At 44.7% G+C, this 27,329-nt stretch overlaps 1 protein-coding gene and 1 long non-coding RNA gene across 2 annotated transcripts; one reads left to right on the top strand and one right to left on the bottom strand.

Moving 5' to 3' along the window:
• Positions 1-1,422: 1,422 nt before the first annotated feature.
• LOC125175309 (uncharacterized) lies at positions 1,423-11,337 on the bottom strand. Its single transcript, XR_007155750.1, has 2 exons — positions 9,954-11,337; positions 1,423-1,875 (listed from the first exon to the last, which is right to left on the bottom strand). It is a non-coding gene; the product is annotated as an uncharacterized LOC125175309 (long non-coding RNA).
• Positions 11,338-12,463: 1,126 nt separating this feature from the next.
• HMGN1 (high mobility group nucleosome binding domain 1) lies at positions 12,464-19,186 on the top strand. Its single transcript, XM_047875747.1, has 6 exons — positions 12,464-12,625; positions 12,968-13,000; positions 13,087-13,116; positions 13,200-13,250; positions 16,618-16,746; positions 18,332-19,186. Exons 1-6 carry the CDS (start codon positions 12,611-12,613, stop codon positions 18,377-18,379), a joined length of 306 nt encoding a protein of 101 aa, XP_047731703.1. The 5' UTR covers positions 12,464-12,610; the 3' UTR covers positions 18,380-19,186.
• The last annotated feature ends 8,143 nt before the right edge of the window (positions 19,187-27,329 follow it).

Raw genomic sequence — 27,329 nt, 5'->3', positions numbered from 1 at the left:
CATTTAAATAATAATAATGGTTAAAAAAAAAAACGTGAGGGGTGCCTGGGTGGCTCAGTCGGTTAAGCGTCCGACTTCAGCTCAGGTCACGATCTCGCGGTCCGTGAGTTCGAGTCCCGCGTCGGGCTCTGGGCTGACAGCTCAGAGCCTGGAGCCTGCTTCCGATTCTGTGTCTCCCTCTCTCTCTGCCCCTCCCCCGTTCATGCTCTGTCTCTCTCTGTCTCAACGTTTATTTATTTTTGGGACAGAGAGAGACAGAGCATGAAGGGGGGAGGGGCAGAGAGAGAGGGAGACACAGAATCGGAAACAGGCTCCAGGCTCTGAGCCATCAGCCCAGAGCCCGACGCGGGGCTCGAACTCACGGACCGCGAGATCGTGACCTGGCTGAAGTCGGACGCTCAACCGACTGCGCCACCCAGGCGCCCCCTCTCTCTGTCTCAAAAATAAATAAACATTAAAAAAAATTTTTTAAATAAAATAAAAAACAAAAAACAAAAAAACGTGAAGTGAAGGAACTCGAGAGTGGTCAAGTAAACTCTTTCCGTGGAATGGCATCTCGGCTCGTAGGTGAGGCTGAACTGACCAAACCAAAGGACAGGGTGGAGCTTGCGTCACCTCTTTTGCCTTCAGCTGGACCATCCAAAGCTACCAGATAGTCCTATTGGCTCCTCTACTCACTGGAGACTTAGATGAACTGGGAGGGAGAACCCCCCTGAAGTGATAGCAACTCCTGCCCCCCTGCCTCCCTCCCCAGTGACTTTCAGGCAGAACAGGAGGCATCGCTATTCCCCACCCCTACCAGAATACCCCGCTACACTAGCAAATCCCCCAACCAGGAGGATTGCCAATTCCTGGTAAGTCAAGAATTTGACCAAAAACAAAAACAAAAAAAGCTGAAGAATGCCCTTGACTGTGCAGCCACGGTGGAAGAGCACCAGCAGTACCTGGCCTTCAGAGACAACCCAGTTTGAGCAACTAACATCTTTCCTATGGCTTCATTTTGACAGCTCGCAAAAAGAGCACTAACGCTGAAAGCTGAATCACTCTACTAGCAAGTGGAAAGAAAGCATGAACGCCAGGACATCTCAGGATCAATCCGTTTCTATCTGGTTCAGGTTAAGCCAACAATCACACCACTCCAACCTCTGCTTCCGTTGCCACATCCTCCCTGACACTCCTCTGGCCCTCTTGACTGAAGTCGATCCAGACAGGAAAACTGGGATAATCTCCCTCCCCATTTAAAAATCTTTAACTTAATGGGGCGCCTGGGTGGACTCAGTCCGTTAAGCGTCCGACTTTGGCTCAGCTCACGATCTCGCGGTTCTGTGCTGACAGCTCGGAGCCTGAAGCCTGCTTCGGATTCCGTGTCCCCTTCTCTCTCTGCCCCTCCTCCGCTCACGCTCTCTCAAAAATGAACAGATGTTTAAAAAAATTTTTTAATGAAAATCTTTAACTTAATCACATCTACAAAGCCCTTTTGCCACATAAGGTAGCATCGTCACAGGTTCTGGATATTAAGAGGCAGACATTTGGGGGGTGGGGTGTTATTCTGCCTACTTGTAAAGACCATACTAGGGGCACCTGGGTCATCAACATTTGGGTGAATTAAGTAAAGCCTGCATCGGTTGTGTCCGTGACTGGCACAAACCAAGCACAGGCAGTGACCTGGAAGGCACAAACTTCCCAGCCCCGCGGTGAGCGTCAGCTGCCAGAGGCCTGCACGGGTCTGGTATGTTGGCGGCCTGCTTTAGGGTCCAAGGGTCCGAGGAATGAAGTAGGAGAATCTCTTGGAAAATTGCACTTGAGTAAAGCTGAATCTTCAAGCAGTCTTGAGTGTGTGCACACAAGTGTGCGTGTGTCCCACTGTGTGAGGACCTAAGGAGAAAGAAGGAGGTAACATAGTTGCAGGATCGTTTACCACAATGCCCGGGATCCCTGGTCTCACCGCTTTGAAGAATGAAGAGGCGGACACAAAACAAGCAGCAGGCATTAATATTGTTAGATAGTAGTTGAACAATATTGTGAATGTACTAATGCCACTGGATTGTACATTTTAAAATAGTTTCGGGGCACCTGGTTGGCTCAGCCGTTTAAGTGCCCGACTCTTGGTTTTGGCTCAGGTCATGATCTCACAGTTGTTGGGACTGAACCCCACGTCAGGCTCTGTGCTCCCTCTCACCCTCGTTGGGAGCTCGTGTGCACTCTCTCTCTCAAAATACACAAATATCTAAAAAAATTAAAATAAAATAGTTACATGTTATGTGAATTTTACCTCAATTTAAGAAAAATACCGCTAAAACCAAATAACCTTTTAAATGTTTTTAGGTCTCATGGGGCGCCTGGGTGGCTCGGTCGGTTAAGCGTCCGACTCCGGCTCAGGTCATGATCTCATGGTCCGTGAGTTCGAGCCCCGTGTCGGGCTCTGTGCTGACAGCTCAGAGCCTGGAGCCTGTTTCACATTCTGTGTCTCCCTCTCTCTCTGCCCCTCCCCTGTTCATGCTCTGTCTCTCTCTGTCTCAAAAATAAATAAACGTTAAAAATAATAATAATAATAATAACAATAAATAAATGTTTTTAGGTCTCTTTGTTATGGTATGCCTTTCTGAATATGCAAAATTCAGTAGTTTAAAATGTAATCTTATTAGTGTAAGAAATTTCATTTAATTCTCAAATTTTCACAGGCTTTGGACTATGTCCAGAAGAAATGTATCTCTAAATAAATTTTTCGTTAGCTTTCAAAAAATGATTTTAAAATAATCTCAAACTTATAGAAACGTTGCAGAAAATTAAAGGTGGAGTCAAAATCCAGGCTCGTCTATTTCTGCTAATAATGCTGTATCTGGTTTCTCTGAATGCAAAGGAAAATGAGAAGACATTCAGATGGGAATAACATTTTATATTATTTGACTACATGAAATGTCATATTAGGTTCCCTCTCCTGTTTTTGCCTTAATAAAAATTACACCAAAGTGAAATCTTCATCAGTTACATTGCTTCTGAGAAAGGACTCAGAAAAAACTTTTTAAAAATTACGTTGACCTTTGAACAACAAAGGAGTTAGGGAAGTCAACTTCTCCGATGCAGCTGAAAATCCATGCATAACTTTTGACTCCCCCAAAATTTAACTACTAATAGCCTATTGCTGCAGAAGCCTTACCAGTAACATAAACAGCCAATTAACACATATTTTGTACGTTATATGTATTATATATATAAAACGTATATTGTATGTATATATAATACATATTGTATGTATAATATTTTATGTATTATATATGTATAATTTGTATTATATATAATACATATATAATATATACTAATGTATATTATATGTATAATATTGTGTATGTATATATTGTATATATATACATATATCTTATACTGAAGCTAGAGAAAAGAAAATGTTATTAAGAAAATCATAAGTGGGGCACCTGAGTGGCTCAGTTGGTTAAGCATCCGACTTCAGCTCAGCTCATGATCTTGCAGTTCTCGGGGTTTGAGCCTCGCATTGGGCTCTTGTTGACAGCTCAAAACCTTGAGCTTGCTTCAGATTCTGGGTCTCCCCCTCTCTCTGCCCCTCTCCCCCTTGTGCTCTGTGTCTCTCTCTCAAAAATAAATAATAAACATTAAAAATTTTTTTAAAAAATCATAAAGAAGAGAAAAATACATTCACAGTACTTTACTGTATATATCGAAAAAAGAATTGTGTATAAGTGGACCTGTACAGTTCAAACCCATGTTGCTCAAGAGTCAAATGTATTTGAAAAATGTAAAAGTAGCATTAAGAGAACTTTTTTTTCCTTCTTTTAGTTTCCTTCTTTTAGTTGTTATTCTGGCCAACACTCCAAACCACAGACGTGGGGCGACATCTAACCAAAGGAAACAGCTTCCTCTTGTAGGCTATGAATGGGCATCCCTCAAACCATGTCAGCTGAACACATCTATACCGCTGCCTCTGCTTTTAGAGTTCACACAAGCCAGGGAAACCTTGAACCCTTTCGTGTGATCTCAAGAGTCAGGTTGAACATGTGCCTCTTAACCATGCAGTAGAATATTTCTGCTCAAGTCTCAAAGAGTATGAAGTGGCTGCCCATTTGAGGGGGTGATTCCCTTTGGAAGCCACAGAAGCTGAATGATCTGGGAGAGATGCAGGGAATGTTCTTGAACTGTGCTCCCCCAGAATTCAATTGTTGAAACCTAATCCCCATTAGGATGGTATTTGGAGGTGGGGCCTTTGGGAGGTGACTAGGTCATGGGGGCGGAGCCCTTGTGAATGGGATCGGTGCCCTTATAAAGACCCCAGAGAGCTGCCTTCCCCTTCCTTCCAAGTTGAGGACACAGCAGGAAGACAGCCATCTAGGAACCAGGAAGCAGGGAAGCAGGTCACACATCGAAACAGCCAGCACTTTGGTCTTGGACTTCCCAGCCTCCACAACTATGAGAAGTAAATGTCTGTTGTTTATAAGTCATCTAGTCTATGGTACTTTGTTAAAGCAGCCAGAACAAACTAAGATGCTTCCTTTCCATATTTAGAAAGGCAAGGTTCACTTGTGAGCAGAAAAGAATAACGTGACCAATTTTTAGCTGGCTTATTGTTCTGTCTAAAATAACAATCATAAGAGCCCACATGAATAAGGAAGAGGTGGTATATATACATATGTGTGTGTGTGTGTGTGTGTGTGTGTATACACACACACACACAATGTATATATATGTATATATATATATACGTGTATATATATATATATGTATATACATACATGCAATGGAATATTACTCAGCAATAAAAAGAATAAATTTTTGCCATTTCCAACAAAGTGGTTGGAAGTAGAATGCATTATGCTAAGCAAAATACATCAGAAAAAGGTAAATATGATTTCACTCATATATGGAACTTGAGAAACACGACAGATGAACATAGGGGGAGGGAAGTAAAAAGATAAAAACAGAGGGAGAGGCAAACCATAAGAGATTCTTAAATACAGAGAACAAACTGAAGGTTGCTGGAGTGGGGGGAAGTTGGGTGGGAGGATGGGCTAAATGGATGATGGGCATTAAGGAGGGCACTTGTGGGGGTGAGCACTGGGTGTTTTACGTAAATGATGAAACACTAACTTCTGCTCCTGAAACCATTATTACACTTTATGTTAACTAACTTGGATTTAAATAAAATTCAAAAATAATAAATATATAAATAATTACAACAACAAAAGAATTAAGAAAGGGCACATGCCCAGATACCATAAAAGTGAAATGAAATGACATGAATATAAAATAAAAAGAAATGAAATGAAATGAAATAAAATATCAGTATGATGAACTGCCAAACAGGCAACCTTGTAATAACAATAATTCCAATTATCTAAGAACACTTATGTAGTCACGCACTCATAAAGTTTGCAAACAGGCTAGAAACATAACTACATGGTGACTTCTACAACTATCTGTCATCTTAGGGCTCTCTCTGTTCTGGCGTTTCTGGCACATTCAGCGCAGTGATCATCAAAAGCTCCGTATGGGGGCCTAGGTTTTTGCTCTTTTCTGCCACCCTTGCACCTCCCCCTTCACAGCAGCGTGGATATCCAACAGAGTGGTGAACGGTAGGCATTCAGTGTTCCCACCATCTTGGGAACCTTCTCTTGCTCACAGGCTTGTCTCACACCTACCCCAGTTTATCATGTCTTCACAACCTGGACACACTGGCCCAGAGACTGGGCTTCTGGAGACACAGCACGGTAGGGCACAACGCAGTGGGGGCCGGAGATGTTTAATTTCCTCCCCTCCCCTACTTTCTAACTTCAGTCTGGTTTCTGCCCTACCTCTCACTGACACTGCTCCATCAGGACAATCGGTGACATCCTAGTGGTCAATGTAGTGGGCACTTTACAATCCCCCCCTCCACACCCTCTCCACACCCCTGCACCCCTCTTCTTTCATCCCTACCTGGCTGGTTGCCCCCCATCCATACAGCCTAAGAAACGCACCGGATTCTCAGCCCATTGCCCTTTTTGTCCTTCCTGACAGAACCCTTCTTTTGTTCAGGTATCCACTCCCTGCACCCCTGGCCCTACCCCCAACTCCAGGGTTGGGGGGGGGTCTGATTTAATCTAAGGGTGGCCCATTTCCCCTCGCATGTCACCCAATTCTGGCCAGCAAGTAAAGGCAATCGAGTAAAGGATTCTGGGGGAAAGGGGCTTCTTTCTCTGGATGTTATAAATTTGGATGTGATGTGCAGAATTCCCCTTTTTTTTTTTTTTTTTTAACATTTATTTATTTTTGGGACAGAGAGAGACAGAGCATGAACGGGGGAGGGGCAGAGAGAGAGGGAGACACAGAATCGGAAACAGGCTCCAGGCTCGGAGCCATCAGCCCAGAGCCTGACGCGGGGCTCGAACTCACGGACCGCGAGATCGTGACCTGGCTGAAGTCGGACGCTTAACCGACTGCGCCACCCAGGTGCCCCCAGAATTCCCCTTTCAACTGAGAATGAAGCCAATTTGGAAAGAGGCACAACAACTGGGAGAGAAAAACTGGGACTGTGATAACACATGAAGCTGCTGAATCCCCCAGTCCAGAACATTCTACAGTGGAGGAGCTTCCATTTCCTTATTGCTTATGCTGATACGGGTTTCTATTACTCATAGCCAAAAGTCTCTCTTGTCTCCTTCGCACCCAGTTTAGGGAAGAGCCCTGTCAGTTCCCCCCACCAAAATATATCCCAGATCCTTCCTTCCACTGGTCTTCCCCACAGTCAACATTCATTGGCTCGGCTGCTTTACAGCGTCTCACCTGCTGTGCCTTCTTGCGACAACCTGACTTGACATGGGACCTCTCAGCCTGACCGCACCTCTACTTGGAGTCCAGATCAATGACGTCAGTTCCCCACTACAGCCCGTCATTGCTTCTGTCTTGCACTTCCTGGCCGCTGCTTTCTTCTCTAACCCCGTTTCCCCTCTTCAGATACACCAAGGTCCATCCTACTAGCTGTTTCCTCTGTCCAGAAGCCTTCTCCTTCCGAGCCATCAAAGGCCCAGGACACCTTACCCTTCCCTTGCGCCCTGAGAGGCCCCTGCCTGACTGTCCTGTCTACAGCAGCCCCGCTGGGCAGACCTCCAGCATGCTCTATATTGTGACAACTTTTCTTCCTTCAAGGCACCATCACTATGTGAAAGTATCTTGCTTACTTCTTTATTGTACTTCCTGTAGAAGCAAAACCCCGTGAGGACAGATGGCGTGGCTCCTGTGTTCACTGCTGTCTCGCCAGCACCTAGAACACCGGACAAGGTAGGCAACCTACTTACTGTTATTGATTCTCCCCGCCCCCTCGATTCCCTCAGAACCCTGCCTGTCCCCAGCAGTTCTTACATTAGCCTTGGGATCCACCTCTCTAGAACTCCTCAATCACCACCGCACCATCCACCAGTCAGCATCAATGCAGGATTTTCCAAAGTGGGGCACGTGGACCCCCGGGTGGAGTGGTGGAGAGGATACTTGTATACAAAGATCCTGAGGGTTCTTGAGGAATTTTTAAAATTTCGTGTTTTCATGTGATTATCCAACATTCTGGATCATCCAGTATAGATTCCCACTTTTTTGCGGGGGGGGGGGGGGGTGGTGCACAAGTGAGCAAGGGGTAGAGACAGGGAGAGGGAGAGAGAGAGAGAAGCGGGTCTCACCGGGACTTGTGTTTTACTCAAAGCGGGGCTCGTGTTCACCCGAAGAGGGGCTCGAGCTCACCCGATGTGGGACTTGAACTCACCAATGGTGAGATCATGACCTGAAGTCAGATGCTTGATGACTGAGCCACCGAGATGCCCCATTCCCACTTTTGATCAAGCACTGCCTCGTTCTAGTGCCTGTGTTGGGTGTGTGTTTAGGTTTAGCAACAAGTGGGACCAGCTTTCCAATTTTATAGGAAAAGCACACAGACACACACGGTTATACACTGCAGCATCCTTTGAAGGATCAAAAGACTGGCACTATTTGAAAGTCAACAGAGAATTGGTTTAAAAATGTTTGGTACATCCATACAGTAGGATATGATTCAGCAATAAAAATGTGCTAATAGGAAACAGACCGCATTAAGTGAAAAATGCAAGGTGCCAAGCAGAATGGAAAAGCAAGGGGTGGGGGGACAAAAAGTATAGATTCACTTGCTTGTATATGCACAAAACATTTCTGGAAGGACACACAAGCAGCAACATTGGTTTCCCCCTGGGAGAACTAGATATCTAGGAGCACAGAAGTAGAACAGAGCCTTCTCTGGAAATAAATCTGAGCCCTTAGAATGTTGAACCACATAAATAGTTCTTTCAAAAATAAATGGAAATATAAAAAGTGGTGTCTGCAATTACCCTCGTTTACTCACAGGCATCACAAACACCTTCAGAGGCCAGGCAGAAAATACGGGTGAGATGGACTTCAAGCTGTATTACAAAGCTGTGATGATCAAGACAGTATGGTACTGGCACAAAAACAGACACTCAGATCAATGGAACAGAATAGGGAACCCAGAAATGGACCCACAAATATACAGTCAACTAAGTAATCTTTGACAAAGCAAGAAAGACTATCCAATGGAATAAAGACAGTCTCTTCAGCAAGTGGTGCTGGGAAAACTGGACAGTGACATGCAGAAGAATGAACCTGGACCACTTTCTTACACCAGACACAAAAAATAAACTCAAAATGGATGAAAGACCTCAATGTAAGACAGGAAGCCATCAGAATCCTTGAGGAGAAAGCAGGCAAAAGCCTATTTGATCTTGGCCACAGCAACTTCTTACTCAACACGTCTCTGGAGGCAAGGGAAACAAAAGCAAAAATGAATTATTGGGACCTCCTCAAGAAAATATGGGTGAGAAAAATCAGCAGGGCTGGGACACTGGCAAACTGGACAGAGTGCCTCTTTATAAATTACAAGGTCAAGGGCATCCCATGGACTGCACACAAAGGAGGCCAGGGGAAGGTAAAGAGCTGAATCTGTATGTGAAATTGTCTGATTTTGACATGTTGCTTAAAAAAAAAAATCTTTAAAACTTTATTGTTATGTATCCAGAAATGTATATACTAAGAGCACAGCTCAATTAACACAAAGTGAACACAACATCCAGACCAAGAAACCAACATCCAGACCAAGAAACCAACATCCAGGGGCGCCTGGGTGGCGCAGTCGGTTAAGCGTCCGACTTCAGCCAGGTCACGATCTCGCGGTCCGGGAGTTCGAGCCCCGCGTCAGGCTCTGGGCTGATGGCTCAGAGCCTGGAGCCTGTTTCCGATTCTGTGTCTCCCTCTCTCTCTGCCCCTCCCCTGTTCATGCTCTGTCTCTCTCTGTCCCAAAAATAAATAAACGTTGGGAAAAAAAAAAAAAAAAAAAAAAAGAAACCAACATCCAGACCAAGAAATAGAACATGACCAGCCCCCTAAAGTCTTTCTCATCCAGCCACGGGCTCGCCACCCCACCCTCACACAGGAACTAGTTTCCTGACTCCTAATGGACTAGATTCATTTCCCTGCCTTTGGACATTATGTAAATGGAATCACACTGTACGCATTCTTTTGGAGCTGCATCTGTCAACCTGTGTTTGTGAGATTCCCCTATTGTGTTGTTGTGTGTGACTGTAGGTAGCTCTTTGTCATTGCTGATAAGACTTCCATCCGTTCATGCAATTCATGGGCATTCCAGTGCCAATTCATGGGCATTTCGGTTGCTACCAGCTGGGCCTATGAAAATAAGCCAGCTATGAATATTCTACATCATGTCTTCTGGTGAACGGATGTAAGCAATTTTGTTGGGCATATTTCTAGGAGTGGAATTATTGAGGCATGGAGTGCTTGCTTACCTTTAAGAGATACTGCCAAATGGTTTTCCTATCGAATTCTTGTTCCTCCATGTTCTTATGTGGGCCAATTAAAAAACAAAACAAAACAAACAAGCAAACAAACAAACAAACCTGGTCCAAAGCAAACATCTGTAGGCCACCAGTCCGTCACCTCTGGCTTCGTGCAGCTTTAATTCTCATGGGAGAAAGTTCACGAGTTAAGTTCAGATCTCAGCCCGTCATTCCCTTCGAAAGACCTTTCAGCATCTCCTTGGATAATGGCCAAACTCAGCTTGGCATCAAATGATCCCCTGCAGTTTGCCCTTTTTTTGTATTTTGTCTCTTTTCTCTAATTGTCATTGGCCATTCTCCATGTGTCCATCACTGCCACTTAGCAGGCCCTGGGGGACCGTCACATTCTAGTAAGTCCACATGCCCTGGACTGTGCTGTCCCCTGCCTGCGGCTTCCCCTTTCCCTTTCCAGGATGATTTGGGTGACTTCTCTCCTCTAAACTACTACCCAGAGTCCTTACCCTACACGTCCTGTCTGCTCTCTACCCCAGGGCCTAACATAATGCCTGGCACAGCACAGGTGCTCAGTACATGTCTGTGCCATAAACTCAGGGGCTGATGTTAATTTTTTTTTTTTTTTGTAATGCAGATAGGAGTGAGGAAAAAAGAGAAAAGGATAAATTTTAATCTCACCCTGCTGCTAGTTGTTCTCCACAGAGGCAACTGCTGGCACCATTTTCTCATGAATTCTTTCTGAGTTGCCTAATGAACGTATAGCTTTATATTCAATATAGTTACATATTCAATAGACACCACGTAGGAAAAAAAAGGCAGAGAACAGAGATGGGGAGTTGCAATTTTAAACTGAAAGGTCAGGACTGGCGCTAATTGAGAGGGTGAAATCTGCGCAAAGACGCAAAGCCCCAAAAGAAGAGAGCCATACTAGTCTGAGGCAGGGCATTCCAGGCAGAGGGAACAGCAGGTGACAAGGCCCTGAAACAGAGGGTGCCCAGCCTGTTTGAGAAGAGGAAGACGAAACAGAAGGAGCATCTGTGAAAATCAGTGAACTGGGCCAAACTGCAGAGGACTTTATAAGCCACTCTAGGCCTCAGACTTTCTTGAATGAGAAAGGAAGACGCTAGTTATTGAAATCAGGAGGTACATGGTCTGACTGGTGGTTTTCAAAATTCACTTCCTCTATAAAGAGCTGGCTCATTCTTTGTTGTAGTTCACTATTACACCATGCGAGGGGCCATAGTTTGGCCAGGCCCTTCAAATGAGGGACATTTGATGTTTCCTATCTTTTGGATGCAGAGTCCTCCAACATTTCCTTCTTTCCAAGAGTTCTCGCTGACAATTCTGATTAAAAACTTGTAACCTCACTCAATTCCTTCTTCTAAATGTAATTTTTATGGCGCCTGGGTCGTAAGTCGGCTAAGCCTCTGACTTCAGCTCATTATACCCCGGCTCAGGTCATTATCTCCCGGTTGGCGAGTTCCAGCCCCACGTTGGTCTCCGTGCTGACAGTTTAGAACCTGGAGCCTGCTTCGGATTCTGTGTCTCCCCCTCTCTCTCTCTTTCAAAAATAAACATTAAAAGAATTTTCTAAAAAACCTAATTTTCTTCTTCATTAAAGAAATGGGGTAACAGGTGAGCTCACTGGTTCCGGGGTTCCCGGCTCAGCCTCCCAGCGTGATGCCCTTTTTCCACTTTAAAAAGGTGCTTAGGTGAGCAACCGGTTAAAAACGGGCTGGAGAGGGTGGGCGTGCTTCCCGCTTCACTTCAGGGAAGCAGGGATCGGCCGGCCCAGGAGTCTGCGAGAGGGAGGGCACGTCCTGGGGACCGTGGAGACCCCGGCCCCTCAAGGAACAGATGATCTAAAGAAAGCGACACAGAAAGAGCTGATCTAGAAAAACCGCGCAGCAGAGACGGGCCTCCGGGGGCCGCGAGCCCAGAGACGTCGCAAAGACCCGCGCCTGCGCAGTGGCACGGGGAGCTGAGCCCGCGCGCCAGCGTTCCTTCCCACGACCTCCCCTCCGGCGCCTGCGCACTGAGGCCGGTTTCCCGAAGGCCTGTGAAACTGGGGCCCACAGATAGCCCTTCTTGCCGACCGAGAAGGGAGAATTGGCTCGTACTTGAATCCGTCGTCTCTCCCTTCCCAGTTTATTAGACTAACTATAAATGCCCCATTCCCAATACTCCTAAAAGGGACGGACTCAATCCCTGAGGCTCTCTGGGCGCCGGGGGAGCCCAGGTAACTAGGGAGGCTGTGGGTGGGGCCACTCGGCGATCACGTGGCGGAGCTCCCCCAATCGCCGCGCAGACCGCACTTTGCGGCTCGGCTTCAAACAAACTACCGTGAGGTGAGAGCGGCCTCTGGGGCCCCGCCCCCCTCGCCTGGGTCTGGGGCCCCGCGAGACGCCGGGCGGGGGTGGGGGCGCCGGGAGCGGGGGCGGGGCGCAGTGGTCGAGTGACGGCCCGCCTCACCTATTCCGGGCGCGGGCCGCGGCGCGGTGGGCCTCACAGCCAATGGGCGGGGGCGGGGGCGGGGGGCGGCCCGGCCGGCGGGGAGGGGGAGCCAGCGGCCGGGGGGACGCGGGGGGAGGAGGGGGCGGGCTCCCAATCCGGTTCCATCCGGTTCTCCCACCGCCCCCGCCGCGGGTCGCAGCAGCTCCGGCGGCGGGAGGAGCGGTAGCGGCCAGGCAGCCCAGCTTCGCGAAGGCTCTCGGCGCGCGGCGGCCCGCAGGCACCCGGCACGCGCCCGCCCCGCCGCCAAGATGCCCAAGAGGAAGGTGAGCGGCGGCTCGCACGCGCGCCCTCCGCCGCCCGGCCCGCCGCGGCGCCCCGCGAGGCTCAGGTCCCGCCTCGCCCACGGCGGCGCAGGGCCCGGCAGGCGGCCCGGCGCCCGCGGCGGGCGGGCGGGCGAGCAGGCCGCGCGCTGGCGCGGCGGCGGCCGCCCGGTCGCGATGTTCTGGAACGTTCGGCGGCCGAAGAGCCGGGTGGGAGATTCGAACGCGGCGGCGGGAAGCCGCTGACGTCACGCGGCCGGGCATTGTTCTCGCGGGCGGGCGCAGGGCGCGCGGGCACTTTTGTTTGCGGGCTGCGCCCACTGGTCCGTGTGCTTCCTTCCGCAGGTCAGCTCCGCCGAGGGGGCGGCGAAGGAGGAGGTAAGAGCCCGCGCCTGTGCCCGGGGGTGGGGCCCCTTCGCACTGCCCCGCTCACTTCTTGCTCCTTTTCCTTTTTGTTCCTAAAGCCCAAGAGGAGGTCGGCGAGGTTGTCAGCTGTAAGTAAAGCGAGCCCCGTAAGCGTGTCTTTTCCGTGGGGTCGTGCCCAGTGAAGACACTCAGTGCTACCTTTGCCTTTCAGAAACCTGCTCCTGCAAAAGTGGAAGCGAAGCCAAAAAAGGCGGCGGGAAAGGTAGGTTTCAAACTTACGGGACCGCGGTGTGTTCGAAATGCTGCAGCGCCCCTCGACGCGTGACTTTCTCTTAATAAAAAGTCATCAGCGGCGACTCTAAGGTCTTGTGACATTGTTGGTGACTAAGATCTTGCCTTTGAAAGTCTCAGAGTAATCAGATGTTACACTTGCCCGAAAAGTGGAAATTGTCTCCTGTTTTCTTATTGAAGTTTTATGATTGCAGCGACCAATTTTTTTTTTTTTTTTTTTTTTTTTTTTTTTTTTACCCCTTGGCCTGGGTAAACAATAATGGATCTGGTCCTACTGGTTCACGGGAGCGTAACGCATTACCTTCATTGTGCTTGCTGCAGAATTCAAGACTCAAGACGAGTGAAGATACTAACAATTTTGATATCTGGTCACGGTTAGCGTTTGCCCGTTCGATGCATACTTGTGCCTACTCTTGTGACGGTAAACATCAAAGCCAGGATCGCGACCGAGAGAAAGGGGATACGTAGGTTTTGGTGTATAAAGTTCTCAAGCCAAGGTGCAGGGAATCCCGTGTGCAGGGGTAAGGGGTTTGTTTTGGTGTTCTGGAGGGGGAACAGCTGTGTTCAGAGGGGTACCCTACATCTTTTTCCCCGAAGAAACTTTTGAGTTAATCCTGAACGACATTATAGTTGTCTCCCTGGAGTAGATTCGAGATTGGGTTGTTCACTTTGAAAGTCTTTGGAATGAAATTGTTCTTGAGTATATGTTTGAAAAGTCGGGAAAACAAAATCTGTGTAAATCATTATAACTTTGATTTGAGGTGGAGCATCGAAACCGCCCTTTGCCAAGCCCTGTGGTCTTCAGGGGAAATTCATGGTGTGATTACTGTTCACTCACAGCTTAAGTGAGAGTTTGTGGTGTTAGGCCCCTTTTCTAAAAGCATAGATGGAAGCTTAGCACTGCATAGGCCAAAGGTTTTTTTCCCGTTTCTTTATTTACACGTTGTACAGAACTGAGAAAAATCTTAACTTTTCCAGTAGAAAGTTCTATTTTTTTTTTTTTTTAAGTATTTGCAGAAGGTGTAAGTGTGGTACGTTAATTTAGTATTTTTCACACTAGAGGATAAAGCAGTACATCTTTGTATAAAAAGTTAAAGTAGCCCGGGAACTTTCCGTGAATGGCCAAGAAAAATAGTGGCTCTTGTTGCATGATGATAGAATGAGCTATGTACTATTATTACCTGTCTTTGATGCTTTTGAGTTCTTTCAATAAACCAATTTGCTGAAGTAGTATGACTGTTTTCCTCTTAGGTTTTTTTGGTGTTCCTTGTCCTATATTTTGATTTACTCTACAAATTTTTTTTGGTGAAAAAAGTTATCCTCATGTTATGCTCACATTTTATCCTCAGTTGGGTTTGGGACATCAGGTGTAATCACTTTTTTTCTTTCTGTCCATGAGAGGCCAACAGGAAGTCTTCCTTGAGGAACAAATTTGCCAACTCAGTTGACAAATTTTCCGTTGCCAAAGGAAAAATGTGGGGTTGGAGGGCTTGGTTTTATTTTACTTTCTAGAATACATTTTTCAGAGGCAATCCAATTCAAAGCCTGAGTGGAAGGCAAATATTTTGATGTATTAATTACAGTGTAGACACTTTTTTAAAAATGTTATTATTTATTTTTGAGAGAGAGAGGAGAGAGTGAGCGGGGGAGGAGCAGAGAGAGGGAGACACAGGATCGGAGGCACGCTCCAGGCTCCGAGCTGTCCCCACAGAGCCCGAAACCCCGTGAACTGTTAGATCGTGACCCGAGGGAGCGGAAGTCGGACACTTAACTAATTGAGGCACCCAGGTGCCCTGACACAGTTTTCAAAGTATATGTTTGCCACTGTGTATGTACTTATAACTTGTATAAAATTCTCAGAATTATTTTAAGGGTTGAAACATATGTATGTTAGGAAAACACGGATTTGTTTCCTCTGTCTTGCCATAGGTAATTAAAAGTGGTATTGCTTTAGTCCAGGTTATGGTTGTATATTTTGTTTCCATTTTTAAGGTTTTTACATTTCTACATTAGTGCCCTAGTGGTTACAAAATTAATGAGAAATCTAAAGAGATCAGATTACAGAAGAATGGTTTTGTAAGTACAGAAGTGATTGTGATACTTCATGGTACCAGTATGAGCGGTGCTGTCCTGAATATTTATATTTATAATTTATAGGGGGTTTTTTAATTTTATTATTTTCCCTCATGTGAGTGTTGACACCTAACAAGGAAGCTTAGTCTTTAAAGTTTATGTACAGAGAGGGAGAGGCAGAATCTCAAGCAGGCTCTGCACTGTCAGCACAGAGCCCAGTGTGGGGCTCAAACTCACAAACTGCGAGATCATGGGCTGAAGTCGGTTGCTTAACTGACTGAGCCACCCGGGCAGTCCTCAGAAATTATAGTTTATTCGTGTATTATTAGTGGCTGTCATGCCATCTTTATATATGGAATGCCATCATTGGTTTAGAATACTTTATACTGGTCCCCCCTCCCTCCCCCCTGCCGCCCCCTTAGCATTGAAATCGTTTGACCTGTTTGCATGTCTTTGTGGCTGTTTAATTCAAATATTGGTCAGTACTGTTAGGGCTCTTTTATACAACTCCCTGGTGACCTAACTTAATTTAGCTGTTGCTGCATTCTTCATTTACAGAGAATAAATGTCAAGATTTAAACTCCTTCCCCGTTGATGGAGGGTATCCAGAAACACTTTAATATTGCTTAAAAGTGGTTTACATTTTTGAACCTCTTTTATTGTCATACTAATACCTGTGCTTTTCAGATTTTTCAAACATCTGAATGAAAACGATAAACTCAAAATTGATCCTTTTACTACTCATTATATAATATCAAGGGATTAGCTGTAGCAGGATAGTCAACCTGACCACACAAACATGGTGCTGTTCAGGTGAATGGTCTTACTGTGAGGGTGAACATCTTGTCAGGACAGTGGATATATGACAATTTGATCATTATTCAGGCTTAAAAGAAGTTTGGGGATGGGTAGGGTTACAGTGGAAAGAGATTTCCTCCTTTGTTTGCTCATGTGGAACTTCAGAGAATAGTGGGTGATTGAGAAGGCAGAGGAGGATTGTAGCTCAGGCTTTAGGTTTAGAGAACAGAAGTCTAATGAGGCTCGATAATGCCAGTACGGTTAGAGTTCTTAGCGAACGATGTTGTCCTGACTAGTGGGGTTGGACCTTAGAGTGTCTTCCGTAAAAGATGTGTCCTGGATCTCAGGCTGATGTGTGACATCATGTTGACATTGCTAGTATCTCTTGTGGGGATACTAGCCCTATAGCAACTGAGAAAATGTTCGTGCCAAGTTTTTACTTAAAATATACTCTTACTGTATCCTAGGAGAAATCTTCAGACAAAAAAGTGCAAACAAAGGGGAAAAGGGGAGCAAAGGGAAAACAGGCTGAAGTGGCTAACCAAGAAACAAAAGAAGACTTACCTGCAGAAAACGGAGAAACTAAAAACGAGGAGGTCAGAAGTGCTGTGTGTTGTTGATTTGACTCTGAACCATAGATAATCTGTTGTATATTTTTATGTAGCAGATAAGACCGTCTTTATTATTGTCTTTTTCTTACAATGTTGATAAAGGTTTGTACAGTAACATCAAATGAATAGACAGATGGCTTTTATTAATTAGATATTTAAAATCAGTAGGTAGATGGCTTTTTTTTAAAGAAGTGAATAAGAACTTTTAATATGCTCAGAATTTCACCAGTAACAAGTTCACACAAGTACAGCGGTATGTTGTACGCAGGATTCGTTATAATAACTACTGACGTGAGTTAATTTTTAAAAGGTTTAATATACCAAATGGTGTAACACTCATTTTTCTTTCATGTTTTGGGATATTGTTTAAACAAACAACCTAGGCCCTTATTTTTGAAATTGCTATCTATAGAACTGTTAAAAATCATGTTTTTATTTTGGATATTGCTTCAAAAATGTTTTGAATCCATTCCTCATTTGGGACATTTTTCCCACTTTCATTTCAGATAAGTCCATTTTTCTTAAAAGTGGCTGCTTGTTTTAGGATTAAATAATAACTTAGATCAAGCAAATAAAAAGACTTGGTGTCCCTAATCGTTACGTTTTTAAGCCACGAGAAGAGGCCTTTTCTTGAGCAAATAGGCTACAGGTTTCAATAAATAGTTTTTCTTAAGCCAAGCATTTTTTTAATGTTAATGGTTAAAACTGGAAAGATAAATAGTGTATGGTATTTTAAAAACATTTATAGATCAAATCTTAAAACAACAAACCACTTGTTTCTAACTTGTGAAATCTGTTGCCACAATTTACTTTTAATTTGTAGTTCTGACCACACATCAAATATCCGGTGATGTTATGATGAGATTACTAATCTAGCTGTTAGGGAAGAATTTGACCATCCGGTACATGTTATCACACTACACTTGATTCTTAATATTCATGGTGTTGTGTTCTAGAAGGTTGTGTGAATACTGAAAAATTGCACATGGAGGAAATACGACGTTAGATTCTTAGCTGCACTCTGATCACGTTTCCATCAAACAGTTGATGCATAATCTATGTGTTTCTGTTGACTACGTGTTGTTGATGCATCAGCTTTGAACTGGGCCAACAGAAACAGTACTGGAACTCAGGCCGAAATGATGCTATCCAGCATACGTATTTTCTCCATAAGGCACATCCCAACCTTCTTGCATTTAGCCATAGTAGATGGTATCATATTAGTCCAGTCAACATCAAGAAGCACAGAAAATGTGAAATGTATGGCACTTCAAATAAACTGCAAAAAAGGTACCTGTTTAGAACTGAAACAGCCATCCCAGCTGGGAATGTGCATGTTTGGCATTGCAAAGAAAGTTTTAAGTCTATTGAAGTGCCATGAGTATTGATTTTGTGGTTGCAAATTTTCGTGAAGAGGCAAATTTACAAATACAGAATCTACATATAACGAGGGTCACCTGTAATTACATACAAGTAAAACTTACATTGCATTACATTTTAAAGATCTTGGAGATCGTAACAGTGACCCAGAAATCAACTATTTGATCATTATTTTTTCTTTGATTTGCAGAGTCCAGCCTCTGATGAAGCAGGAGAGAAAGAAGCCAAGTCTGATTAGTATCATATCCCATGTCTTACCAGTGGTCCCTGTCTCCCTTCTTGTACAATCCAGAGGAATATTTTTATCAACTATTTTGTAAATGCAAGTTTTTTAGTAGCTCTAGAAACATTTTTAAGAAGGAGGGAATCCCACCTCATCCCATTTTTTAAGTGTAAATGCTTTTTTTTAAGAGGTGAAATCATTTGCTGGTTGTTTATTTTTTGGTACAACCAGAAAATAGTGGGATATTGAATACGGGAGGCTTTGATCGTCTTGGGTGTCAGCTTAACATTCCATAGATGGGGTAGTTTTTATATCCTATAATACCAAGCATACTAAATGGCAATTTGGAGTCAGTCGTGCATTTAATATGTCTTGAACATTTTAAATTACTTCTATTCCCATGTTGTTTTTGGTAGAATTGTTTCCTAAAGAAAACCACTCCTTGATCTTGGCTCTCCCTGTCAGAATTTTGTGCATTCTGTAACATCTTGGTCGTGGTAGTCCAGTTTCCTAGTAACTTTGTTAATGTGCTGTGCGAGATTGAAAATTTGAGTATGTAGCGTATATGACATTAAATTGTGAATTAATGGGACTTAACAGTGTAACAGCATATCAACATTTGAAGATACCGGTACTTGATATACTGTTAAGGGAAATTGGCCTCCAAATTTTAAGCTGGAAGGTCACTGGAATAACTATGAGAAAAGAACCACAGCTACATGGTTTTTTTAGGTTTTCGGTACGTACATTAAGAATTATGTACAAATTGAATTGTCTGTACTGATCCTCAGAACAACAAATAAAAACTCAATTATGAAAGAATTTCTTGAAGCACATAAATTAAGTCCTGGCTTATATTTTATTACAAGAATTTCCACATTTGTTCTTGCAGAGTTTTCTTAAAATTTGAAAGTGGAGTATTTATTTTTTTTTGTAATACTTGAACATGTACAGTGTTCTTTGAAGATACTTTGGCCTAAATTGATTTAATAGTGAGCAAACGGTCCAGCGTCCTCTGAAGCAAACTAAACGTAACTCTTTGTTCTTCATATGAAGTGAGCTTGTAAGTACTGAGTAAGCTAGAACTGCATCTACTGTGGTTTGTGTTTGCATATTATTCTGAGATTTGCTCTCATATATATCGTATTTCTGCTCTGCCGTGTAAATGGTCTTCAAGAGGTAGTATTGGAGACCTGCGCCGAATCGGCAAATGCAAACACGGCCAGAGAAAGCACCAGGCCAGGGTTACCGCTGAACAAGGGGAGACCTGGAAACAGTTTAAACCTCTCAACACTTGACATGTTAGTTTGCCCTGGAGTGAATACTGGGGGGCAAGAATGCGCTGGAAACAGGAGTCCCCAAGGGCTCACACCTCTGCTAAGACTGTCCCACGGGAGTGGCTATTTTGAGCAACTTCATAGGGAGTGGGGAAGTGGGGCCCCTTCGTTGGAACTACGGAACGTCCGTGGAAAGAGGATGTTGACCTGGGATGAAGGGGCGCCCACGGGAGGGCTGTAGTAACCCCTGGGGAGGGGGCAGGGCCTGGGAGCCATGTTCCTCAGTTCTCCGTGGTCCTTACTCCACGGAGGGCCTGGAGGCAGGATAAACAGTTGCCTGTAGTTTCTAAGTATAGATAGCACAGGGTTTGGGTATGTAAATTTAAGCACTGAACTGAAAACATTCTCTCCCTGTGCAGGGATACTTGATAGGATTTTATTGTACCAGAATTTCACTAGCACCTGTCTATTCATAGCAGTTAAAAGTGGTCTCCAGGCACCTGCCTGGGTGGCTCTGTGGGTTAAACATCTGCCTTCAGGTCACAATCTCCCCACTTGTGAGTTCGAGCCCCACATCAGGCTCTGTGCTCACAGCTCAGAACCTGGAGCCTGCTTCAGATTCTGTGTCTCCCTCTCGCTCTGCCCCTCCCCTGCTCACGGTGTTCCTCTCAAAAATAAACATCTCTAAAAACCAATGGGAAGAAAACTAGAATTTTAACCCTACGACCCATTTTGTACGACCTAACGCTCACCACCCCTAGGAACTGATCATTATTTACAGTCACAGGTTTTCTCGGTTCGGGACTCCCTGCTAATAAAGAGATTTACTAGTATGCGAGAGTTTTGTTTTTACTTCTTTCAGGAAGATTTATCTAAGATTATCTTCTTGTAGAAAGATTGGGAGTACTAGATCCTACCTGCCTTGAGCATCCTTTTCTGAAAAAATGAACCCCCACCTTATTTTATGAAAAAGCAAGCTACTTTGAGGCATCTTAAATTTTTAAGGTCTCTCTCTAGCCCGACATGATGCTTGAACTCACGACCAAGAGTTACATCCTCTGCCAACTGAGGCAGGCACCCAAGGCATATTTTCTAGAATCGGTACCTACAAAAAGCTCTTCCTCTAAACAAGTAGTTGTGAGCAAAAAGACTGAAAGATAAGAATGCTTGAATGGATGTCAATTCAGACATCCTGAAAGGACAGGGAAGATAGCTTTTTAATAATGCAAACAAATCCGGTTTCAATTTGTTAACTAGCAAAACCAGTAAGAACTGGCTTGTCAGAGGCTTGTCAGAGGTTCAGTTTGACCTTTCAAATGTGGGTTAATCAGGGCGCCTGGGTGGCTCAGTCGGTTGGGCGACTGACTTTGGCTCGGGTCATGATCTCACAGTCCGTGAGTTCGAGCCCCGCATCAGGCTCTGTGCTGACAGCTTGGAGCCTGTTTCCGATTCTGTGTCTCCCTCTCTCTCTGACCCTCCCCCGTTCATGCTCTGTCTCTCTATGTCTCAAAAATAAATAAACGTCGGGGCGCCTGGGTGGCGCAGTCGGTTAAGCGTCCGACTTCAGCCAGGTCACGATCTCGCGGTCCAGGAGTTCGAGCCCCGTGTCGGGCTCTGGGCTGATGGCTCGGAGCCTGGAGCCTGTTTCCCATTCTGTGTCTCCCTCTCTCTCTGCCCCTCGCCTGTTCATGCTCTGTCTCTCTCTGTCCCAAAAATAAATAAACGTTGAAAAAAAAAATTAAAAAAAAAATAAACGTCAAATAAAAATTAAAAAAAAAAACAAAAAACAAAATGTGGGTTAATCAGAAGACTGACTCCTAGAACTTGGTGCCTCGTATGACGACCTGCCAATCATGGAGGCCCCAGAGAAAAGATGGTCTGTTGTAGCACCGTTAGGGGAGAGTGTGCAAAAATGTGGGCATGGGGACAAAAATTAGGGAGAGTAGGCTGGTACACGGAGGAAGGTATGTATATATGTGTGTAATTGAAGTACACAGGTGAGTCATACTGGGGGAAAACTCAAATGCAGACAAAAGCCAAAAGCACCCATAATTCATTTACTAGGTATCTATTTTATTTCTTATGTGTTACTTAGTTTTGAGAGCGCGCTCCAGCAGGGGAGGGGCAGAGAGAGGAGAGAGAGAATCCCAAGCAGGCTCTGTGCTAATAGTAGCAAATGGGGCTCGAACTCAAGAACCGTGAGATCGTGACCGGAGCTGAAGTCGGCCGCTTAACCGACTGAGCCACCCAGGCACCCCTAATGGCTTTTTTGATGTTTATTTTTGAGAGAGAGAGAGAGAGAACATGAGTGGGGGACGGGCAGAGAGCGAGGGAGATGCAGGATCCAGGCTCTGAGCTGTCAGCATAGACCCTGACGCAGGGATTGATCCCACAGACCTGGAGATGGTGACCTGAGCCAGTCAGATGCTTAACTGACTGAGCCACCCAGGCTCCCCTCTAAACCAGAATTTTAAAATGCATTTTTCTCAGATTTAAATGATGTCATTATACATCCTATTCTGGAATCTTTCTTATACTGTGAACTTGTCCCTATGTTAATAAATATACTTGCATAGCATTTGTAAGCACTGCATAGGATTTTATTTCTAGAATATAATTTGTCAGACATTTAGATGGTTTTTTCCCATTAAATAAGCATTGTGAAACCAAAATATGGATAATTTCTCTTGATCCTTACAGATCCTAAAGGTACATCTGCGTGGCAATGGTGTTACATGAGTTTGCAGCAAAAATATTTAATTTTAAGACGGTTGGAAGTTTTAAAACATTAGGCTTAGGTAGATGATGAATCAAATAGATGATGGGAAGTAGCTGGGTTTTACATCATGAAAAGTTGGGATATTAAAAAAAAAAGTTACCTTGAAAGTAAAGTAAAATCATTTAATCCCAGAAGCCAAAAGTAATTATTTTAGATAGGCTAGAATTTATTTGTAAAATGTTTTAGCACTTGCTTAATAGTTCGTGTGACTATGCCATAATTTGGTCATTACAAGTGGAGTCTTTTTCCCTTAGTGATAACTTTGCCTGTGCTCGAAATCAGTACAGTATACTGAACCCCACACACCAGTTAACCGTGTCCAGTAGCCATCAAACCATTGCCAATCTTGTCCATAAATACTATCTATAAACAGGAAAACAAGATGCACAGAAAGCATATAACGACATTTCTAATAAAAATTGTTCAGGGGGCGCCTGGGTGGCACAGTCGGTTAAGCGTCCGACTTCAGCCAGGTCACGATCTCACGGTCCGGGAGTTCGAGCCCTGCGTCGGGCTCTGGGCTGATGGCTCAGAGCCTGGAGCCTGTTTCCGATTCTGTGTCTCCCTCTCTCTCTGCCCCTCCCCTGTTCATGCTCTGTCTCTCTCTGTCCCAAAAATAAATAAACGTTGAAAAAAAAAATTAAAAAAAAAAAATTGTTCAGGGGCCCTGGGTGGCTGAGTCGGTTGAGCGTCCGACTTGGGCTCAGGGCATGATCTCATGGTTCCTGAGTTCGAGCCCCGCATCGGGCTCTGTACTGACAGCTCAGAGCCTGGAGCCTGTTTCAGATTCTGTGTCTCCCTCTCTCTTAAAAAAAAAAAAAAAAAAGACTTAAAGGGAAATCCAGTGGAAATGTGGGGGAAAGCTGTCCCTTCTAATTTTCTAGCAGCCACATTAAAAAAAAAAAAAAAGAAAAACACAGGTAATGGGGTGCCTGGTGGCTCAGTTAAGGGTCCCACCTCTGCTCAGGTCATGATCTCACGGCTCAGCTGGTGAGTTTGAGCCCTGAGTCAGGCTCTGTGCTGACAGCTCGGAGCCTGGAGCCTGCTTTGATGCTCTGTCTCCCTCTCTCTCTCTCTCCCTCCCCTGCTTGCTCTCTCTCTCTCTCAAAAATAAATACTTTAAAAATTGTTCAAAAGAAATAGTTCATTTATTTTTGAAGTTTTACACATTTTGTCCAGGTTGGATGCAGATTCACTTGAACAAGAAGCTATTATTTTTTAATCCAGTGTGGCTAGTTCTGTCTTTCGAATCAAAGTATTCCCTTCCAAATGCTGATTCCAAACTGATTTTAAAAAGCAAGTGGGTGTTTTGAAGTTTCCTGAGGGCACGAAAATGTTAAAATGATGTGATTAATGATGGGCACTGGGGAGAAGGGACAGCATAGGGAGGAAACAGATACTCCCTGTGCGGTGCGTGCGAATACAGACCTGCGTTAGGGACGGTCGCAGTGGCCGCTGTTCCCATCTTCCTGTGTTCTTCCTGTGGCGGAATGTGGCCCCACAACGGAAGGGGTGAAAGGGAATAGGGACTTAACTGAAGAGCCAATCATGCCTTTCTCAGAGGGTCCTGAGGGGCTAAAGCAACGGCTAGTGCACAGTGTCCGATAAATGTCCGATGCTCTTCCCTTCAGTGATTGTCCCAGCTTAGGGTAACTAAATTCCTGGTGCCCTTTCCCCCTTTTCCAACACTATAGATTGCTGAGTAAAACCTTAGAAAATACGTCGGATTTGGGGCGCCTGGGTGGCTCATTCGGTTAGGCGTCCCACTTCGGCCCAGGTCATGATCTCACGGTTCAGGGGTTCGAGCCCCGCATCAGGCTCTCTCTTCTCAGCACGGAGCCTACTTTGGATCCTCTGTCCCCCTCTGTCTCTGTCCCTTCCCCACTTGCATTCTCTCTCTCTCAAAAATAAATAATGAAAACATAAAAGAAATTACCAGATGGGATTTAAAAAAAAAAAAAAAACACCTCGGATTTAACTGACTTTTTAAAAAATTTTTTAATGTTTAATTTTGAGACAGAGAGAGACAGAGCATGAACAGGGGAGGGTCAGAGAGAGAGGGAGACACAGAATCCGAAGCAGGCTCCAGGCTCCGAGCTGTCAGCACAGAGCCCAACACTGGGCTTGAACTCACAGACTGCTAGATCATGACCTGAGCCGAAGTTGGACACCCAGCCGACTGAGCCACCCAGGTGCCCCAACTGACTTCAAGTTGAGCGTGAAACTTGCGAACTCCTTCTCATACCGTCCGGCTGTGTTACCTTAGTAGGACACAGCATTACCTCCACCAGACTTTCCTCACCCCCCGAACCGCCAGGACTACTACCTCTGCAGTACAGGTTTAATTCATAACCCAATTGTGTTAATATTAAATGTTGCCTCTGAAAGCCCTTGATGTTGGGGCGCCTGGGTGGCGCAGTCGGTTAAGCGTCCGACTTCAGCCAGGTCACGATCTCGCGGTCCGGGAGTTCGAGCCCCGCGTCGGGCTCTGGGCTGATGGCTCGGAGCCTGGAGCCTGTTTCCCATTCTGTGTCTCCCTCTCTCTCTGCCCCTCGCCTGTTCATGCTCTGTCTCTCTCTGTCCCAAAAATAAATAAACGTTGAGAAAAAAAACTTTTTTTGAAAGCCCTTGATGTTGCCCACGGAAAATACGAGTTGAACAATGCATAAAGGCTGATGGTAAATTCAAGTTATTTACGAAAAAATTTAAATACGCTAATTTGTTACGCATGAGTCAGAGGAAACGTTAAGAGGCTTGCATGCTTGGATGTGTCTGTGTAAGGATGTGGCTGCATATTCAAATGTGCAGGAGGATCGCTTCAACCAGTGCTTATTTGGGGTTTTGCAAAAAAAAAAAAAAATATATATATATGTATATATATATAAACTATATAGTATATGTAAATATATATACTATATATAATATATATAATATATAAAATATGAAATATATAATATAAATAAAAATATACAAAAAAATATAAATATATATTTATATATATTGGAAGGAGTCTGAACTGTTGTCGCATAATGTCTCACTTTTTGCTTCACTCTACTTATCTCATTGATCTTTGAAACCAAAGGAAACTAAACGTTGAACTAATTTAATTGAGCTCATATGAATAAAGTGGTTTCCCAGAAATCAGAATAAATGGATCCTGGGTATTTGGCAAGACAGCACGGCCTTCCGAATTTCTGGGACTCAAAATGGGTCTTGGTCAGCCTCAAAAATTAGCATTTTTCTGGGGCATTTGGGTGGCTCAGTTGGTTAAGCATCTGATTTCGGCTCAGGTCATGATCTCACGGTTTGTGAGTTCAAGCCCCGCCTCCGGCTCTGTGCTGAGAGATTGGAGCCTGGAGCCTGCTTCGGATTCTGAGTCTCCCTCTCTCTCTGCCCCTCCCCCATGCACACTCTGTCCCTGTCTCTGTGTCTCTCTCTCAAAAATAAATAAACATTAAAAAAAATTAGCATTTTTCTCCGAGAAGGAAAATGTAAGACTGGACTGGAGGACATAAAAGGTCTGAATAAATGAAAAAACAATCTTCCTGACAAGAGTCAGTATGTAAAGGGGTCGGTTCTTTTTACCTAAAAAAAAGTTATGCAATTCCGATCAGGATGCCAGCGGGATTTTCATCAGGAATTGGAAGGCTGATTTTAAAGACCACCAGAGGGGCCCCCGGCTGGCTCAGTCGGCACAGCGTGCAACTCTTGATCTTGGGGTTGGGAGTTTGAGCCCCATGTGGGGTGTAGAGATTATTAAAAATAAGATCTTTGGGGACACCTGAGTGGCTCAGTTAAGTGTCTGACTCTTGATTTTTGGCTCAGGTCATGGTCTCACAGTTCGTGGATTTGAGCCCCAAATCGAACCTGGGATTCTCTCTCTCTTTCTCAAAATAAATAAACATTAAAAAAAAAGAAATAGGAGGAAATAGTATGAAGAGACAATTCAGAATAAATACAAATTTTGAAAACAGATTTTTGTGTGTGTGGTAAAATACACATAAAATTGATCATTTCAACCATTTTAAGTGTCCAGGTCAGTGGAGCTCAGTACATTCCTATTGTGCAACCACCCCCACCATCCGTCTCCAGAACGTATTCATCTTCCTAAACTGGAACTCCGTCTCCATTATACACTGACACCCCCCGCATTCTGCTCTCTGCTCAGCCCCTGACGCCCACGGTCCCACCCGTCATCTTTATGGACCAGACTCCTCTAGAGACGTCATCTAAGTGGACTCAGACGGTATCTGTCCTTCTGTGATTGGTTGACTGTGCTTAGCATGTCTCCAGACTTCATCCATGTCGTAGGGCGTGTCAGAATTGCCTTCCCTTTTTAAGGCTGAGTAATATTCCATCGCGCATATAGATGGACGCTTGGGTTGCTCCCGTCTTTGGTCTGTTTTGTGAAGAGCGCAGCTTTGAACACGAGTATGAAAACATCTGTTTATGTCCCTGCTTTCAATTCTTTGAGGCATATACCCAACAGTGGAATTGGTGGGTCATAAGGATCATTTTATGCTTACTTTTTTGAGGAATGGTCATGCCGTTTCCACTTTTTTGAGGAATGGTCATGGCAGCACCATTTTAATCACCAGCAGCAATGCACTGGGGTTCCAATTTCGCCACACTTTTACCAACATTTGTTATATTCTTAAAAATAGTTCCAGGGGCACCTGGGTGGCTCAGTTGGTTAAGCGTCCGACTTCGGCTCAGGTCACGGTCTCGCCTTTCCTGAGTTCAAGCCCCGCGTCAGACTCTGTGCTGACAGCTCAGAGCCTGGAGCCTGCTTTGGATTCTGTGTCTCCCTCTCTCTCTCTGCTCCTTCCCTGCTCGCACTCTGTCTCTCTCTGTGTCTCAAAAAACAATGTTAAAAAAAAAATAGGTCTAAATGCATTAGAAGTGCAAA

Source organism: Prionailurus viverrinus, chromosome C2 (genome assembly GCF_022837055.1).
Source record: "Prionailurus viverrinus isolate Anna chromosome C2, UM_Priviv_1.0, whole genome shotgun sequence".
In the NCBI taxonomy this organism is placed as follows: domain Eukaryota; kingdom Metazoa; phylum Chordata; class Mammalia; order Carnivora; family Felidae; genus Prionailurus; species Prionailurus viverrinus.
The sequence above is the reverse complement of the archived record's forward strand: the minus strand, read 5'-3'. Positions and strand labels throughout refer to the sequence as shown.